The sequence below is a fragment of the Bombus vancouverensis genome, chromosome 7 (genome assembly GCF_051014615.1).
Source record: "Bombus vancouverensis nearcticus chromosome 7, iyBomVanc1_principal, whole genome shotgun sequence".
Taxonomy (NCBI): domain Eukaryota; kingdom Metazoa; phylum Arthropoda; class Insecta; order Hymenoptera; family Apidae; genus Bombus; species Bombus vancouverensis.
Window position 1 is genome coordinate 8947521 of NC_134917.1, and position 18496 is coordinate 8966016.

The 18496-nt window shown below is 35.0% G+C and overlaps 2 protein-coding genes across 6 annotated transcripts in view; both read left to right on the forward strand.

The window, feature by feature from the left end:
* Naus (cortactin binding protein N-terminal like nausicaa) lies at window positions 1-10718 on the forward strand. 3 transcript variants are annotated; one of them, XM_076620022.1, is made up of 8 exons: window positions 1-688; window positions 799-900; window positions 1012-1236; window positions 1312-1933; window positions 2093-2188; window positions 2632-2741; window positions 4862-5227; window positions 8672-10718. In XM_076620022.1, exons 1-8 carry the CDS (start codon window positions 419-421, stop codon window positions 8879-8881), a joined length of 2001 nt encoding a protein of 666 aa, XP_076476137.1. In that variant the 5' UTR covers window positions 1-418; the 3' UTR covers window positions 8882-10718. The 3 variants fall into 3 exon arrangements, with proteins under 3 accessions (XP_076476137.1, XP_033194412.1, XP_033194413.1); XM_033338522.2 differs by lacking the exon at window positions 8672-10718 and adding an exon at window positions 5910-7607 and having other exon boundaries at window positions 10-688; XM_033338521.2 differs by lacking the exon at window positions 8672-10718 and having other exon boundaries at window positions 9-688; window positions 4862-7607.
* thw (chitin-binding domain protein thawb) overlaps window positions 9739-18496 on the forward strand; it is a 22105-nt gene continuing 13347 nt past the window's right edge. The window contains exon 1 of one of the 3 annotated variants that reach the window (XM_076620016.1): window positions 9739-9866. In XM_076620016.1, coding sequence (XP_076476131.1) covers window positions 9856-9866 — 11 coding nt within the window. In that variant the 5' untranslated portion in view covers window positions 9739-9855. Of the gene's footprint in view, window positions 9875-18496 lie in introns of all 3 variants that reach the window. The other 2 variants (XM_076620017.1, XM_076620018.1) reach the window with 2 other exon arrangements.

The window sequence follows — 18496 nt, forward strand, 5'->3', positions numbered from 1 at the left end:
TACCGCTGCCATAAAGTTGAAATCATATCGAATTCTGAGTCGTAACATTCGATAAGAAATAATCGATAATGAATGGATTTCGTAGCACTTTTCACGAGATAGGTTCCTATCTGTGAATTACGCTTTGTGCTTCATTTGTCAATAATCGAGGATAAAGTTAAATGCCGGATTAATTCCTTCGGCATAATCTAAGCGAGTTCGAAAAGGAAAAGAGAAATCCTGAAGCGATGTGGCGTGCCCCGAAGTTGGCTCTCCGGGCCGAAGTCTTCTTTGTTCAAATGAAAGTATTAATACCGAAGGTTGAATCGGTTTAACCGCGGAATACCTTCTTTGAGTACTTTTTAAGTACTTTTCCCTGAAATTATACGTCTTCTTCAGGGGTGAATTTCCCCCCCGATATTTCGTTTTTTTTTCAAAAATGGCATCACAGAGTCAAAATGCTATGAATGTAAGTTCGAGTGTTTCACCGGCGAATGGATCATCCGGATCGTCGACGACCATCTCGGTCTGCACTACGAAGATGCAGTCTCTTACTTCTACACCATCCTCACAATCCTATCAACAACACTCGTCTCCATCGTCGTCACCATCGCCGTCGCCGTCACCGATGCAGCAACAGCATCAACAGACTCTACAACAACCTAACAATATAGAGGCAATTGATAAGAATTCCTCCAATACATTAAAAGTATGTATACATATAGTTATATGTATTTAGAAATACTTCTGTTTGAAGAAAATAATCTATCATGCAGATTATATGTTCATTGATAATAATTTTTTACATTTCTTTTGTAGCGTAATCCAAAAATGGAATTAAGCAAAACTGATTTATTAAAACTATTAGGGCATCTTGAAGGAGAATTGCAGGCAAGAGATATTGTAATAGCAGTATTAAAGGTAATTTATTTTTCATTAATGGAAGCATTTTTATAATTAACATTAACCGTTATAGTAACAATACGATATTGAATATTTAAGACATAAATAGGTTTTTTGTGTATTTTATAGTCAGAAAAATTGAAACATCTATTAAATACTCGATATCTGAGTGGGACATCAGATCCACATGCTGCACTTGCACGTGATATTGTATTAGTAGGTAGTGTCAGTGAACATGAACCAAATCAAATAAATAAACAAGTTGCTACTTTAGAAGCACTTGTGACACAACAAAGATGTATGCAGTTTAAAATGGCCAAAGTTCTTAAAGAAGCAGAGCTTAGGCACAGAGCAGTATGTATATCATATTTGGTTACTTAAATAGCAATGAATATTGTAAATTGTATATTCATACTTAGTTTACTTCAGGTTATCAAGGAATTAGAAGAAGAAAAACGAAAACATGAACATGATACTGCCCAGGGTGACGATATTACATATGGCTTGGAAAAAGAAAGGACACGATTGAAAAAAGAATTAGAATTAGAGAAACAAGAAAAAAAAAGACTGGAATTAGAATTAAAGAAAGCAAATGAAACTTTAGAGGAAGAAAAAACTCGACAGAAGCAAATAGTACTTCTTCTACTTGCTGAACGCAAAAAGATAATTATGAAGTATATAGAAGAAAGGAAAAGATCAGAAGATTTGGCACAGATATTAAGCGAAGAAAAAGTTCGGATAGATTCTATGGCTGAAGGACTCGAAGAGGAAAGTAAAAAGTCGTTACAAATGGAAGCAGAATTGGAGAAACAACTTGCGCAATTTGACATGGAAAGACAGCAATATAAACAAGCCTTAGCAAAAGAAGAAAAGAGGGCTAAAGATCTCGAATTAGAATTAGATAAACTTAGAACTGAAATGGATGTATGGAAAGAGTCTCAAACACGAGGTTCTCCAAGAGGTGTGGGTGCAACTCCACCACCACCCCCAGCCAAACCAGTTAATTTAGTTGTTATGCCTACAGTTAAACCTGCTAGTGCACCACAAACAAGTATGTTGTGCATAATAATTAAAATGTTTCAGTTACATACATAAATAGAACTTATTTTAGTAAGCACTAATAGCAAGCAAATAATATTCTCAATATCTATTATGATGTTGAATACTGATAATATTGTTGAATATTTTTATAATTACATCTTATGTGCAGTTAAAGGTACAGTGCTGGGTACTGGGACTCCAATGGTTAGTAGTAAAGTTGTTCAGCCCACTGCCACGGTATCTAGTGTTCCTGTCAGCGGTCCAAGTAAGAACAGCAGTTATCCTAAAGTTAAAATAGGATATAATCAAATTAAAATATTTTGGATATATTTTCTCTAAGAGAATTTTTATATTGTATGACAGTGGATGAATTAATAAATTACATTTTGACTGTTAATTGAAAAAGGAATGGTAATTATAGCTTTTGCTCATAAGTGTAATGCACCTGATATTGATATGAATTTGTTATTTCTACTTATTTGATGTTGATGCGATAATTTATAATTTAATGCTGGTTCAGACTGATACAGGGTTAATACAATAAATAATTTATATTTAAGATTTTATTCTAAAGATTACATAAAACTAAATAATTCGTGCTGATACTTTGGGAATAATATTATACATTATATTTTTAATTGTATTTCAATATTTTGAATATAGGTATTTTAAAGTAGTGAAATAACACTTATACTAATTTCTTTGTAGCTACTGGGATTGCTAGGTCAGTAACTCCTGGGCAGGCATTACGCGGCGTCACGTACACGTCCAACATTACATCTTCTACTGGAGAAACTGCGGCGTCTTCTGAAAATCAGGTAAATTATCCCCATTTTCCTTCACATTCTACTTTAATTTGAAAATATTATACAGTACACATTTATGCATATACTTGTAAAAAATCATTTTTCATAATATAGCTTTCATAATATTAAAATCTTTCATATTTTCATTTCAATCAATTATGTTGATTTTTAAAACACCACTATGTTTTATGCATCTAATTTGTATGAAAATTTACAGAATATACAAAAGCAACATAATAATATGTTACTAGAATGGAAACATTTGAACAGTATATTGCTTGTATGTAATTTCAAAAGAAATTATTTTAAAAGTAAAATTTATCAATAAAAATAAATGATTGATCTTTGTATGTGATTTAAAAAGAAATACATTAATTTAATACACTGCTTCATAATATAAGCATATAAGCATGATAATTTTGTATCCATAATTTATGTTAAATTTTATTTTGCTAAGAAATGAATAGAACACCAAAATACATAAATTAATTTATGAATATATAAATTATACTTATAAAAGTGACCATACAAGCAAAAATTTAAGTGTTAAATATTGTTATTATTATTATCGTTATGATTATTAATGATAACAAAAGTGCTTCTAAAAATAATCAAAATATGATTGAATTAATCTATTAGGTTTAATAATATTATATGATATTATTTTATATGTGTATCATAATCAAATAGGATTTTCTAGTCTTATATTTTGTTCAGGTTGAATGTTATATAGAATAATTTTATTGTATGATTATTGCATGATAATGATAAATATAAATATGTCTTATCATCTTGTTATAGAACGCACAGTTATTGCGTATTTTTTGACTTTTTGTATTATTTCTAATGAATCAGTGTAACAAACAGAAACTGCTTTGGGGTAAAATTGGTTTATTTCTTCTTCTAACACGTACGTAAGTTACTGATCGTACTTACTATAATGACATAAAAAGCAATCAATATAATTGCTAAGCTAGAAAAACAATCGATGTATATATTTAAAATAATAATATGAACAATAGATATTTTCTATATTTTTATATAAAAAACAAATGTAAGATGTAAAATACACAAAATATTATTGCAAAGCAGAAAATAAAGGTGTTCATACACGCACAGTAAGTTATAAGTATACATATGAATATTAATGTTGCATGCACACATCTTGCAGATGCGTTGCATGCTTTTTCAATTCAATAGGTATTTCTTAATTATTACAACGAAACTTCATAAACATTTTATTATTACAATTTTTTAAATTATTATGATAAATTTATATCATGTTATAGTTACGCTGTTATAGTTGTAATTGAATATTCTTTTATCATATAGATGACAAAAAATTCATCTTTTTATTTCTGATTACACACACATACACACACACATGTTTGTAAACTTTAATTCACATTGAATTATATCACATTGTATTATTTTATATAAGTTACTACACCATCAAATTTTAAGTCTAACTTATGTATTATGCTATTCTTATTTTGTACATAAGATTACTACTTAGTATGTACATTGATTATTTCCTTAATTAAAACTTGTATGCAACTCACTTTTGAGCCTTATTTACAAATTTTCCCTGCTTGCCCTCCTAATTGCAACCTTGTATTTGCTATTGCTAACTTTACCATGGTTTGGTTATTCACCTGTTATTTTTTCAAGTTGTGTAATGTAACTATTCTAACAAAGAAAAGTAGATCTACATACAGTTTCTATAGTAGAACGTTACAATTCTTTTTAATTATGTTCGCAAGCAAATAAAATTCGTATTACCTTATAATAATCTCTCTTTTCACTTCACCAAATTATATATTAAGTTACTAGGAATCAATGCAGTTCTGGTTGTAGTTAAAAATTAATAAACATATCTATCATGAAATTGCTTAGCTTAACAAGCTGATCTTTTCTTCAAACATCTTCAATTACTATTTCTCTGGCAATTGATTTATTTCTTTGCTTTAGATTGGTGATTTGGTATAATTTCGACTGCCCCATTTTTTTTTCTTTCTGTTCTTAATCATTATCTTAAATGCAGCGATCGTCTATATGTGCCCTTCTAGTGGGGGTGCTTCAAAGGGATAACCGGAACGTTAAATCGGATCTCCTGTGTATTCATTCCTCAGGCTGTAGACAAACGTGTGGTTGTACCTGCTCCTGTAAATCCTGGAGGCACGGTAAAACTTATACCGTCGACACAAGCTACAGGAAAGCTTGGTTTTCATGTTGGCTCTGGTTCGGCGATTCAAGCATCCGGTATGCTGCCCTCGAAAAAGCCACCAGTATCTCGCGGTGTTCCTCCTCCAGTGCCGCCAAATAAGCCGGTAGTACCACCTAAAAAGGAGGCTGCTTATATTAGAAGGACTGAGTCTCAAGCAACACAGGACGCCGTAAAACTTGGTAAACAAGCTGCGGCGCATCCTACTAGTGGACCTACCGTTCCGCAAGTCCAACAGGCAATAGGAGCTTTTACTCAAGCCTCCGATGAAGAGGTTAGTAATAAAGCTCCTCTGCCTTTCTCATCCGATTAATACGGATGAACAACTTCAACTTCATTTCAAGTGCCAGCATCTTAAATGTTTCTATGTTCTTATCTCCTGATATATTCTTTCCTCTTTGTCAATGACTTTAGAAGTCTCATCGGGTGCTCAAGAAAGCTACTTATTTGCACAAGTTGCAAACACGTTGCTATATTTTCTATTTAGGAGGAACTTTATAAATAATTATGATTGAATGAAGCTACTGAATAAAAGGCCATTATTTCTCTTATTATACTTTTATATCATTACGATATTTACGATATTTTACATTTTATTAAAATTTTACATATCTTGCAGAAGTTCAATTATTCTATAACATTCTATAGCTTCTCATGTTAATTAAATACTTATAAAATTATTAAATTATTTTTCCCTTATCCCGAATCATTTTCATTGCATAATTTTTTAACGAGCACGTCCTATTCTTCCTGTTTTCTTATGTTACGTTAATTGGTTCTTAAATAAAAGTTATTAATGTTGCCTGTAAATTATGGGAGGTTTTTGGTAACGAGAATGTTCTTTTGAAACTTGCTGCACGATTAACTTCCTTGAGTATCCGATGAATCGATATTGTTCTTCTATATGATCCTTTTTATACGTGAACGCAATTCAGAACTCGTGAATATGATTTCAGACAAAGCCACGTTGATTTAACGGCGGGTACAAAAAAAAAGTAAGCATTATTAACGTTTAAGAAAGTCTGAAAGCCGTGTTACACGAATAAAACTTGGGGTAGTATGTTTGGAACTACGCAACGCGGGATTCCATTAAGCAACGTTTCTGAATCAACGAAAAGAAACGTTAGTGCTCGAACTACTTGTTCATCGATTGATTATACATCGCGTACCATAAGATATCATTACTTATATTGTTAGATCTCGCCATTGGACGGATCTATGGATCCATAGCGATACATCACCACAACCAACCAAGAATCATGCTTGTAACATTGTACTATAGTCGAAATGAATCAATCGAAGAAACGGGATTATTTGAACTATTTAAGGTAGACTCTGTAGATTCTGTAGTTTATTATCCGCGATCTTTCCGAATTACACTAAAAGTCATTAGATAAAATTAGTATCGTTGTAACGTGCTATTCGTAAGAAAGAACGATACTGTTATTAACAGTGGACGTGAATAATAAATGTTTATGCAACAGGGAGCTAGACCATGTAATATGTTAATAAAAGAAATACTTTTAGGTAGGGAAAGATATGGAAGGGTTATTTCACGTTAAATCATCCAATTGCCAAATTTCCATCGAAGATATCCTTTATTTCTTTTTTTAAACACGATTACTTCATTGGATAAAAATGATTATACACTGAGAATATGAACTTGCCTTTTGCAGGAACAAGGAAGATTTTAACGATATTTTATTGATATTTATCATGATTTTCATAATTTTTAAAATACAGTTTAAGCAACTTTTAATAAATATATACAAGAATATTGTTAAAAATTTCTTGAAACAATTGATCGACTTGACGTGAGATGACTCAACAGTATATGCTATAATCACTGCCTTGCCTGACGTAATTGCGTGCATCGTCAATATACCGATGATGTTACGCCTTGGACGAAAGCATTTTGAACGAATTTATTCGAGACAAGCAGCTAAAACAGGAATAAGTCTGGAAGTGGTTCTTATCGTGAACTTGTTGATTTGCTCCGGGACAGGTATTTGAGGAGTTACGAAGGGAAATCAACTGAACCGTTATCGTTTTGACAATACCTATATGCAAAGTAGTATTATTCGAAGTCCACGCGACCATCATATCCATGTTGAGATTTCTTCAGATATCACGACTGTCGATAATTGATCGCAAATCAAAGAAACACAGGAGGCAATTTATTTTCTATGTGTTTCTATGAACGTGATCGTTTGATTTGAGAGAAAATTTCCAATGATTCAGGCCAGTCGCGCAATCATGAATGTTAAACAATAGTAATATCAATGATCTTATTGATCCACAGTGTTCCGTAAGATGTATCTTATCAGGTGGAACGAGCGATTTCTGAATCAAAAATAAAAGCAGAAATATTCTCAGTATCTTCGTATGACGCTTGTTTATTAATTTTTCTATTTATTAAACGCGTAAATGAAATAAATTCGAATGTCTCTATTACGCGCATATACGCGTCGTTCGTCGTAAATCTTTTAAAAAGATTCCAAGCGTACGTACGAGGCTATTAAGAATAATTTTCGGCTGTAAAAATCCTTTACCTGCCGAGCTCGGTACATCTTACGAAATCTCTGTACAAATTTCGTTCCCACAATACAGAGTTTATAACAAGGACATGAATAAAATTATTCGTTTGTACACAGTTTCTCTTGTATAAATTATAAATGGATGGAATTACGTTCTCATAAACGCATGAAAGATGTACACGTATAAACACGCATACACTGTTACATATTCACTTACACACTCGTTCACTCACACACTCCTGTCGACAGATACAGGCGCACACATACATACATAGAAGAAAAAGAAAAAACGATGTATCGGAGTTATTTAAAGATGTATCTCACTTTCCTTTCGTTATACTTTACATGCGACCGTGATTTCATAAAACGTGTGAAAATATTCAGTGCGCGCGCGCGTCGATTGTCTTTAGTGTGCGAGTTCTTTTTTTTCTTTTTAAAGAACACAGATATTTGTCCGGTGCTAGCTACAATATTTCATTTTTTTCTCTTTCTCTTTTTTCTTTTTTCTTTTTGAGAATGTTCCAGTCAAATGCATAAATATTATGCTGCATTTCGTAAGGAACACGCGCAATCTCCCTAGTTTCTTCATACTTTGGGAATACCTAACAACGATTTATTCAAGATGAAAGATTCGTGCAAAGAGAAGGACAAAAAAAAAAGAAGATGTTCGTCAAGCAGAATGAATATTAAAGAAGCGAAAGAAACCTCTTTTAACTTCACCCGCTCGAGTTCTGTTTAATTCGCTAAGGGAAGGACGCGAGAAATATAAAATATTTGTTCGTTTATACATTTAGAAATTCATTGCCTGTAGCTGTTGTTTCTTTCCGATGTCACTTGAGAAGTTTCCATCTGTTGCGTAATCGTACCGTCGTGCATCCTATTCACTTTCTTCGGAGTTAACGAAAAGTCTGTTTAACGAGAGATGTAATCTCGATCGAAGTTTCTCGATTTCACGGGAAAAATTTCTAGAGGATCTCGATAAAAACACAGCGATATAAGCAGCTATACGGGTAACAAAAGGGGGAGAAAGAAGAAAACTTGGGTAATCGGCGATACGTTGAAATCTCGCGGGACGGTGTGATTAAAAAAAACACAGAAAATGAGAAACCGGAGGGTAATTAAAACGGGCTACATTAAAACAGGTATAAATTCTTGGGGATGAAGTAGAGGATTTTTTTCAGGATAAGAGAAGGTCGAGACGCGAAGGAAAACGCTTTAGAGCGGCGCGTTGCGACACGAGTCGTAATAAAGAGCGAAGCGAGAGAAGAGCGAGAGTGAAGCGTAAAAAAGAGGAGAGCGAATTAAAAAGGGGGAAGACGATGATTACGCGAAGATGTAGGAGCAACTCAACAGAAGCTACACAGCCATACACGTTATACGTATACGCTTGATGCGATACCATACATCTACAAGTACTACATATCTACTTACACGCAAACGTGAGAGTTAGAATCTGTGCAAGGTGTAAATGTATCTGAGGAACGAAGAAAAGAGAAAGCATTACAGATAACATCGGGTCACATAGGAAGAAGATGACCAAGGAGCGCGCGAGGGTTACAGGAAATGCGAGCAGAAGGAGATAGACAGAGGAAGCCGGAGGAGGACCTAGAGAGAAGGTGAGAGTGGGTGTGAGGTTGTTCTCTTCTGGTAAGGATGGTAAAAGGTAAGCAGCGCGTATAGCGCGTGCGCTCGCCGGCTAGGTTGTCCGATACACCTAGTACACGCACACGTACACATACTGACACATATATACGTATGGGGTCGTCTATGCAAGGGAGTTAGGAGACGAAGAGAGCGCGAGAGGTTAACATCAGAGGGAGGATCGCAAACTCGAACGAGGAAGCGAGGAAGCGAGAAAGCGAGGAAGTGAGCGGGGCGAGCGTAAGCGAGATGGGATAACAGCTGGAAACGTGAATGGAAAGAGTGGAATAGAGATAGCGAGCCGTGACAGTCGATGGACAAAGAAGCGAGGATTCGCGAGATCCTTGCGCGGTATGAGGTTTGCATGCCTAGCGGACGGCTCCTCAGTATCGTCCTACGTTTCGTTCGCGACGCGCACCCTTCAACTTGGTCCTGGTCCGCGCGTCATCCAACTTGTTTGATGTACACCGATTGCTCTGGAGTACCGGTGGTACTATTGTTGCTCGTACGACTCTGTTCTTCGTTGTTGGCGGGACATCGCCGTATTTTTTATTTTCTATTTTTCGTATTTCGATCAGTGATACGATTCTAAAAGCGGGAGCGAAAGTATCAAACGTTTTGCCCCGTGTCACCGGGTGATGTGTGCCGTTTATCGTATCCTCGAGCCGTTTCCGTAGGAATACGAGCAAAGTGATTCGCAAGGGTGACAGAAGAGAGATATTGGATGTTACGCACGTACGTACGTATGTATAATGTTGATTGACGATAAATCGTTCGGCATTGATTCTATTTGTTGTGATTAGCCGCGCGTTGCAATAAACGTGGGAGATTGTGCTTTCACACTATTTCTTGAGAAACCGTAGAAAACGTGCGATGTTGATGAATGAGACTAGCGGTATCTTTTTCTGTTTCGTCATTTCTTAGAAATGTTCTTTAGCTATATATACGTAGGATAAGGTAACTCGTTAATGTTTTACGTATTGTTTACGTTTACGCTTCTGAATTAGGAGGTAAGAAGTGATATGATTTAGATGGTGATAATAAATGATAAGTACAATCGTAGCAAACTATTACTGATCATACCTGATACAAATAGATTGTTCTGTAATTTATGTATGTACAGCAGATGTATTTGTATAGACAATATCGAGATTGTTTTATTGAAGTATATAGCGTCTACTCTGTATCGAGTTTTTATTCGTCGCATCTATGACTGGTTTATCACCTCGTAGAATATTTTAACATTGGTTACTGTTCTCATCGATCATATCTTTTAATCGATCCGCTCCATAGACCCTTGTCCGATTTAACTTTCATTTTGCGAGAGCAGTAAATGAATATTATGTGTGTATATATATATCATGGAGATGTTATATATATTATAAGAATCGTAAAATTGACAAAAATACGTAGCGGTGGGGAAAGTAGTGCGGTATGTTCCTCGATTGTGAAACGCACAAAAAAAGAACCCTTATTTTTTGGAGTCCGAGAACGTATAATCGACACGAAGGAGGTTGAATGCGTGAAAGGCGATTAACAAAAAGATGTACCGCTAAAATTATAAGAATATACGATATTGATAGCATAAAAAAAGAGAAACCGAGTAAAAAAAGTTTTAAAACCACCCCTTGTTCCTCTTTTATCGTTGATCCAATTCACCGAGACCTCTTTTGTTTTCCGCTTTCATTGATATTCTTCTACGGCATGGCGGGAATGAAAACTTCGTTGTTCCGCGCAGGAAGATCGAAAGAAACTTTGTTAAAACTACTGAAGGATGGCAAAGGTATCTTGTGCTCCCAATGCATAGTATGAGAATATCGAGCTTGACGTTATGGTCTTGTATGCGCCATAATCTCCTCTGATTATACCAAACTTTATTCTCTCTCATAAATTTCCACGTTTAAATTTAAAGTAGTTTACTAAACATGTAATTACTGGAATAATGACTGCTTTTTATCTTTATAGCGATCTAAATATTTTAATCTTGATTTTTTCTACAGGTAAGTTAGTATTTTACGCGATAGAAAATTACATAATTCTTCGTTGATAAGCATTTATTTCCTAAGTCGAATGTAACGATATAAAATTATATATTATATACTTTTAAAATATAATGTTTTTCCCAATAATTAATTTTCGTGACACTGCGTCCTACTTTACAGATAGAACATAATATTGTGTAATTATACGTATATTATATATTTCGAAAATTTATTATTTGCTATTAACATTGATTCATTTTATTTTTAGATATTTTCTATTTTTTAAATGGAATATATATATGTTTTTTTCAAATTCGACATTTTTTTCTCAATATTGACCCATTTTCGTGACACTACAAGTATGACGTAAACAGCGGCTTAAATACTAAGCTGCTTAAAACAATATAGCTCCGTCGAACAGCATAATTATGACTGTGATTAATTAAACATAAAGAAAAGGGGTTCCCATGGTCGACATTGCGTTGTATCTCACGATGGAAGGAACACACTTCTACCAAGCTGTTCCTCGCTAACGTCATGCACGTCAGAACCTATAAATCCGCCGAATAGATTCGCTTCCGAGTTCCGGTTTCCACGGGCAAAACTAAATCCATTTTCCTCTCTTCTATTTTTTTCCTCCTCCTGTTCTATTATTACATAGCAACAATTTCGCGGAGAAAGCCGTGGTTACAGATTAATAACGTAAGACGCATTACTATACTCAGGCGCAGATAGAGATGAATTAGCATTCGAAGACGTAACATTTTACGTTCCTGAGAAATTAACTGGATTGTTACCGTATATTACGTAGAAAGCATCACGTTCGTTGGGAAAATAGGATATCTAGTTTTCGTAGACAAGATAGAAACCATCGAGAGTACCTGCATCCCCCTTTTACATCCCTTTCCTCTTAACAATCTTTAAATCGATACGGAAATGTTTTCACCTTTCTTCCCTATCTTCCGTACTAAACTCAAAATGATGCATTACGCATTTCAAAAACAATCAATAATCACTGTATATTTTTAACGCCCCTAACTCGAACAATGCCATAATTTGCTTAGAAGAAGAAGAAAGGACATAAATCACGAGATAAGAGCTGTTCGTTCTTCTCCTATTTCCCTGTGGATATACCAGTTTCTTTTTTACTGAATATAATATTTCATAAGTATCCTAGAAAATCATCCTCATTATTTTATGATTACGTCCGTAATGGATAATCGCGGTAGCGCGCGCGATAGGATCGCGACAGAGCCGGCGCAGAAAGTGTCTGCGTGTGTATACCGGTAGCACGTGTGTTCGTAATTTCACTTATGTCATAGTTCCACTACCAGCGCGGCCACCCTCCTTCGTCACGTTCGTATCACGCGAGAAAACGCGGAGGACAATCACTGTTTCTTAGGTGTCTGAAAGAGAGGCCGTGAGGAATCGCAATCGCATGTGTGAAGCGGGCCTAGTGTCCTGTGAGGTCGTAGGTAGCCTAACGTGTACACCGTGCACGCTACTCTGCTGGCGAAAGTGGGCTCGTCTTCCGGATCAACGTCTGCTCAATAAATCGTATAAGTCATTCGTCGCGCTTCCGTCTCTGTTAGTGATACGGTAACTCAACGCATTTACACTAGAACTGCCGATCTTTAACGCGTATCTAAATTACTATACGTATCAGGTAATTATAATTAGACGGTGGATATTTATACAGACTCATACTTTAATGAATACTATCTACACGGAAATTCTGTTTCACTCTGTAAATGTTATAACGAGTTTCGAACTTTTGATATTTTATATGTTTCTGCGTATTACGCGCATTCTGTGCATTTTTGCATTTTTAAATTTCTCATAAATGCATAAAGTTTATAATTGACTCTGCCATGTTCTTTTGTTTTGCTTCCGACTTAATGGTATTTCTTTATCGTTTGCAGATTTGTGTTTGAAGAGAATATGAAGAAATTGTTAAAGTTCTTATTAAAATGTTAAAACTGTTGAAAGTTTTTTCGTCCGAACGACAGCGTCGGGATATAAAAGTTGGGAACGACGTTTTTGTACATGAACTTTCCTCATTGTCTTGATGTCTAGAACTTTATAAATATCGTCCACTTCTCTCCACAGCCTCCATAATTATGTTTCCATTCCAATAAAAATCAACGTCAATTTTATCGAAAGTACTTTCATACGTTTAATAATAAAAAAGAGAAAGGATCTGCAGCTCGTCATTTCGACAGGCTTGGCAATTCTGTTATTAAACCAATTCAGAGAAGCGCTTAAGCTCCATTACCCTTCTTTCATCGTTGGACTTTATCAATTTACGCACGATTCGATTTATATTTCCTTATTTAGTCGACGTATTTTCGATATTTAGTAGGCTATTAACGCTTATTATTAACGCTTTTACGAAAGCGATAGCTTGAAAAAAAAGCCCCTCGATTGTAACGTTAGACATCCGCGAAGAAGCAATTTGAAACCGAGAGATCTTCCAGTTACTTCCACCTATTTATTATTGACGAAATAAGTATCGTTTCTCCCGCTGATAATCATAGCGTTTATTATTTCGACATTCTCCGTTTCGAGCGACAATTTCGTTGAAAATTATAGAGCGCCGCGATTCCTCTAGTGAATATTGCCGACTGACTGAAACGACAATTGTTAGTTAAACGCCGCGTTGGATTGCAATGAAAACGCATTACTAACTCAAGGAGGATCGTGTCGATTCGGTGCGGAAGATTCGCAGCTCGTCTCAACGTGACTCAATATTGGTTGCCGTGGTCGGTTCGCCGCTTTCTAAGATCTTTTGCCACGGGGACGGTAATCAGATTCGTTCTGAAGGTATCTGACGATCTTCCTCGCCGGCAAAGGCGTCGGTGAGTGGCCTGAAATGACCTTTCTTCTGCAGTTGGGATCTTAAATGCGGGCGGATTTTCCGTGGCTTAGGGTCAACAGCGACACGATAAACACCGTTGCCAACGACGGTAGGAGACTTGCACTTCCGCTTCTCTCCGACACGACGAGCTTGTCTCCCCGTCACCGAGAGTACAACCGAAAGTCCCGTGCCTTCTCGTATGTGTCGGACATATATTCGTGAACAGGATGTTTCATAAGGCGCCGCTCTATAACGATCTCGAGCGTTCAGCATTTCCTGAACCGAAAGCACGCGCGTCCTCGCGTTCTCATGATGTTTGTGTACCACACAACTGGGATGAATCGAACAGTAGATGTCTTTTTTGTACCTTTCCTTTCTTTTTTATTCGACAGAATTTTGTTCCATATGTTTGTCGTTATGTTTCTTTTTAGTAAAAAGACGTAACGGTAGAAGCGAGAAAGAAGAATGTAAAATGTACATCGCCGGTCACAGGTACTGGAACACTTGGATTTTCTTGTACGATAATTGTTAATTGATAAATTACAAGCTATAGATTATAGATTTCCTTTTTATAATTTTTAATTTTTTGTTAAACAGGCTGTTCAGATAATTTATAATTTATAAAATTTACTTGTAAATATCGATTAATACGAGCAATTTGATACTCGTACAATTTTGCTATTTATGTTAGTTGAATCGTACAACACGATTCTGCTGATGTTTAATATAAATCGAACGCTTTTTCGCTGCTTTTATTTTCCAATCTTTTTGTTAGAAATCCGTTGTTTCACTCGCATTGTACGTACACATATGCTTTATTTATAATATACGATGTAATGCTACATAAAGTCAATTCTATTCGAATTTTTCGTTATGTAACTGATAGATGTCTTAGTATTTACGACAGTATAACAATTACTTTTACAGTTTCTGAAATGTATTACTACTGTACCTTAAGAAGATTATTTTCTATATATAAATCTTCGATTTCTGTTCTCCACGGAATCTTCCATGAATCTGTCATGGAAACTGAATGAAGATTGACGCAGAGTGAAATATTAATTTGGAGAAAATGAAGCCAAGATTTAAGGCGGAAAATTTCGCTGATTATCTCACCTCTGCTTCTGTACTTCAGATCTTTCACGAATATTCTCCTTCTATTTATATTCGCGAAATCTCACGTAATCGGAGGAAACACGTATTATCGGGATGAAACAAAAGAAGAAAAAGACACGAAGTCAAATACCTCGGTACGAAGGGATTATAGCACCAAAACTCAGTCACGAAAGAAACAAGCAGTTACAAGAACTCTCCCATAATGAATACAATGCTTTACGTAAGGTGGCACGTACACATGGGAAAAATTTCAAAAAACACGTCGGTTTCTTTGTTAATGTCTAATAATAAGACATCAAATTCTTTAAAAAAGAAAAAAAAGAGAACAAAAAGATGAAATCTTCATTCTTAAAAATTTGGAATGGTTTCATCAGAGAAAAAAGTTTATGAACTAAACGACTGAATCAACACAAAGAAATACATGATTAGAGGAACAAAGTTAACGATTACTTTTACCTTCTAAATGGAAGGGAAAATTTCTTCTTTTACACTGTAACAAAATACTTCGAAAAATGTTACGGCTGATTCATGTAATTAACTTCGCTATTATTCGCCTCAACGAAGCTGAACGAATGGCAAAAGAGAAAGATCTCGTTGCCTGTTTCAATTTTACAAGTTGTTTGAACAATGAACGTGGAAGACATTTTTCTGATACTGAGAAAATCAAACAATGCATACCTTTCCAACATTACTATATACGTAATTTATTAAAGGTAATAACGAGATAACTAAAACAAGCAACAGTAAATCTCCGAACGTGATATATATTTCTATGATACCGACAAAATCAATAATAATACATACTTGCTTACCGCTGTACATACGTGCAATTTAATGTAAAAATAATAAAGAAACAACTAAAACAAACATCTCATCCTATATACCGCGGCAAATTTTCTGCTGTTAAATCATACTTTAATATTGGTTGCTCCTTTGTCAAAGATAACTTTTACAATTTCAATAAACATTTCAGCTGTTGAAATTATTAAAACGAACCAAATTTTTCACAAAAATTGTCAAATTTGACCTATGATCTCAACTGAGTCTCTAACGACATATTGTAACGTTTGACTTGACTATAAGCAATCATATAAAGATAAAAGAAAGGAAAGAGATCTCTTCTCCAAAAATTCTCCAGTTTCAATAGTATATCCGAGAGCTATCACGAATCGTTTTAACTTAATCATTAAGCTAACGATCGAAAAGTCAATTGAAACCTGTAATCGTCTGTCCAAGTTTCTCGCAAGACAGCCATTAAATGATTTCAACATCTTGATAAGATAATAGAGTAGAACTATCCAGCCGACATGCCGAAAGACTATTAGTTATAACGTAACAGTTTAGCGTAAGATTAATGATTGTAAAGCAAACTTTGTGCCGGAGATAGGAGACAAGTAAAGGACACGAAGAAAATGTAAGAAGATCAATGTCTTCTTTCAGGTTTTGCGTAATTTAGGTTTTTCTATTATCGACTTTGTATCTTGCTCTATATAAAAGTCGACGAATAAAGATTTTCGTTTAATCAACCGGTCTTGCCTTCCAAAGCAGCCTTACGATCTTTACTTTCCCGATTCAACTTCATTGGGAAAAGTAATCTGTTTCTCGTAACACGCAGCCAGTGTTTCTGATAATATCTGACAACTCGATTCGTTCATTCGATTGTTACCTTAACGCGATGCTCTGCCGTATCGCCTTGTTAGATTTCGAGTGTGCAAAGGTGAACAAAATAACCGGAAACGAACGTGTGACTTAATGAAAAGAACCGCAGCTCCCCTCTGCGATTGTTTAATCACGATTATAATTCCGATAATAATACTTATTACCGTACACGTATTACCAATGTTATCTTGTCTCTTTAATTGGTAAAAACCATTTCCGCTCCGTTTATCTTGACGTATTTAAAGCAAGGATTTAATATATTTAACATCAAAAAGGAGTGATAAAAATGGTAAATTATTGAAAATTAATATCACGTTTAAAGAGGGATTTTATGAAAGTATTCATATTTATATTCGTGCGAGTATTTAATAAGAGATTCACGATTACTATTAGATTGCGAATTTTTATACATTTACGAGACATTTACGTTTGAAAAGATCCGCAGAATGTAATATAACATGCAAAGATATATAAAACATCGAAAGTGAAATGTTTGTTGTAATATTTAGTGGATGAAACAAATTTAGCTTCCATATGTCTCATTTAATTTAATTTAGTGTTATTTAATGTTATTTATGTTCCATTTCTTTATTTACCTTATTATCTTCATAGAAACTTGAATCTCCATGAACACCCGCAGTTTAATTATTAGGAATGTTTAATTAAGCTTGAAAATTACATTCAGTAATATTAAAAATATAGAATATTAAATAAATATTAGGAATTGTTGAAAGTGAAGTTATATCATTTTTAAAGACAATTTCTAAATAGAGTATATGTATATATATATATTCATTTATTCATCGAATTTTCTCATTTTTCATTAAATGTTGCACATAATAACACGGTCATTTTCGCACCTATTCTTCGGTTACTAAAGACGATACTTACTGTCGTTCGAGAAACTAGAAGGTTACCAGTTACTCCTGAAATAATTGCCTCCTTTGAATTAGCATTACAAAAGAGGAAGGCGGTACGTATGCGAGTACGCGCTCGTTAAGACGCCAAGTTTTATTTCGCTATCTGCCGGCTATTGTTTCAACATCACTATCCGCCCGTGCCCTGCAGTAGGCTTCCCTTCTGCTATGGCGATGCTATAGGGATCGATCGCTGAAAATTCGAAATACTCCTTTATTAGACGAAGTCAAGTCAATCAAGTCGAAGTTTCGACGAGAATTATAATAATTAGGAATTATCTAGGACGGGGAATAATCGTTACGAGACCGTGGACTCGTCCCATAATGCAGGGAACTTTTTAATAGAATTATGTTTGCAATAGCCATCCTTCTCGTTTCGTTAGAACACGTACAATTTTAATAATACACCAATGAGCGATGATAGTGCTCAACAGAGTTAGTCAAAAGTTTCTATCGATACTTTGTTAATACTGCTGCGGTCCTAAAATTTCTATGTTTCAATTTTACTTTTACTTCAACGATATTTAATATTTTGGGAAATGGCCATGAAGGGAAAAGAGCAAGAAAGAGAAAGAAGGGCCTAGAAGAGGTGAGAAAGGGAGGGACGCAGATAGAAGCAGGAGAGGAGCAAGAAAGGATGACAGCAGACCAAATTGTAGAAGAAAGAAGAAAGAGAGAAACAGAAGAGAGGGGGGAAAGGATAAGGGAATCCAAATATAATATACAGTACAGAAATATAGCCAAAGAAAAATGACCAAAGTACTTAGAAGGAAGGATGAAGTGGAAGGACAGAAGAATACTGGCAAGATTCAGATGTGGAAACGAGACCAAAGC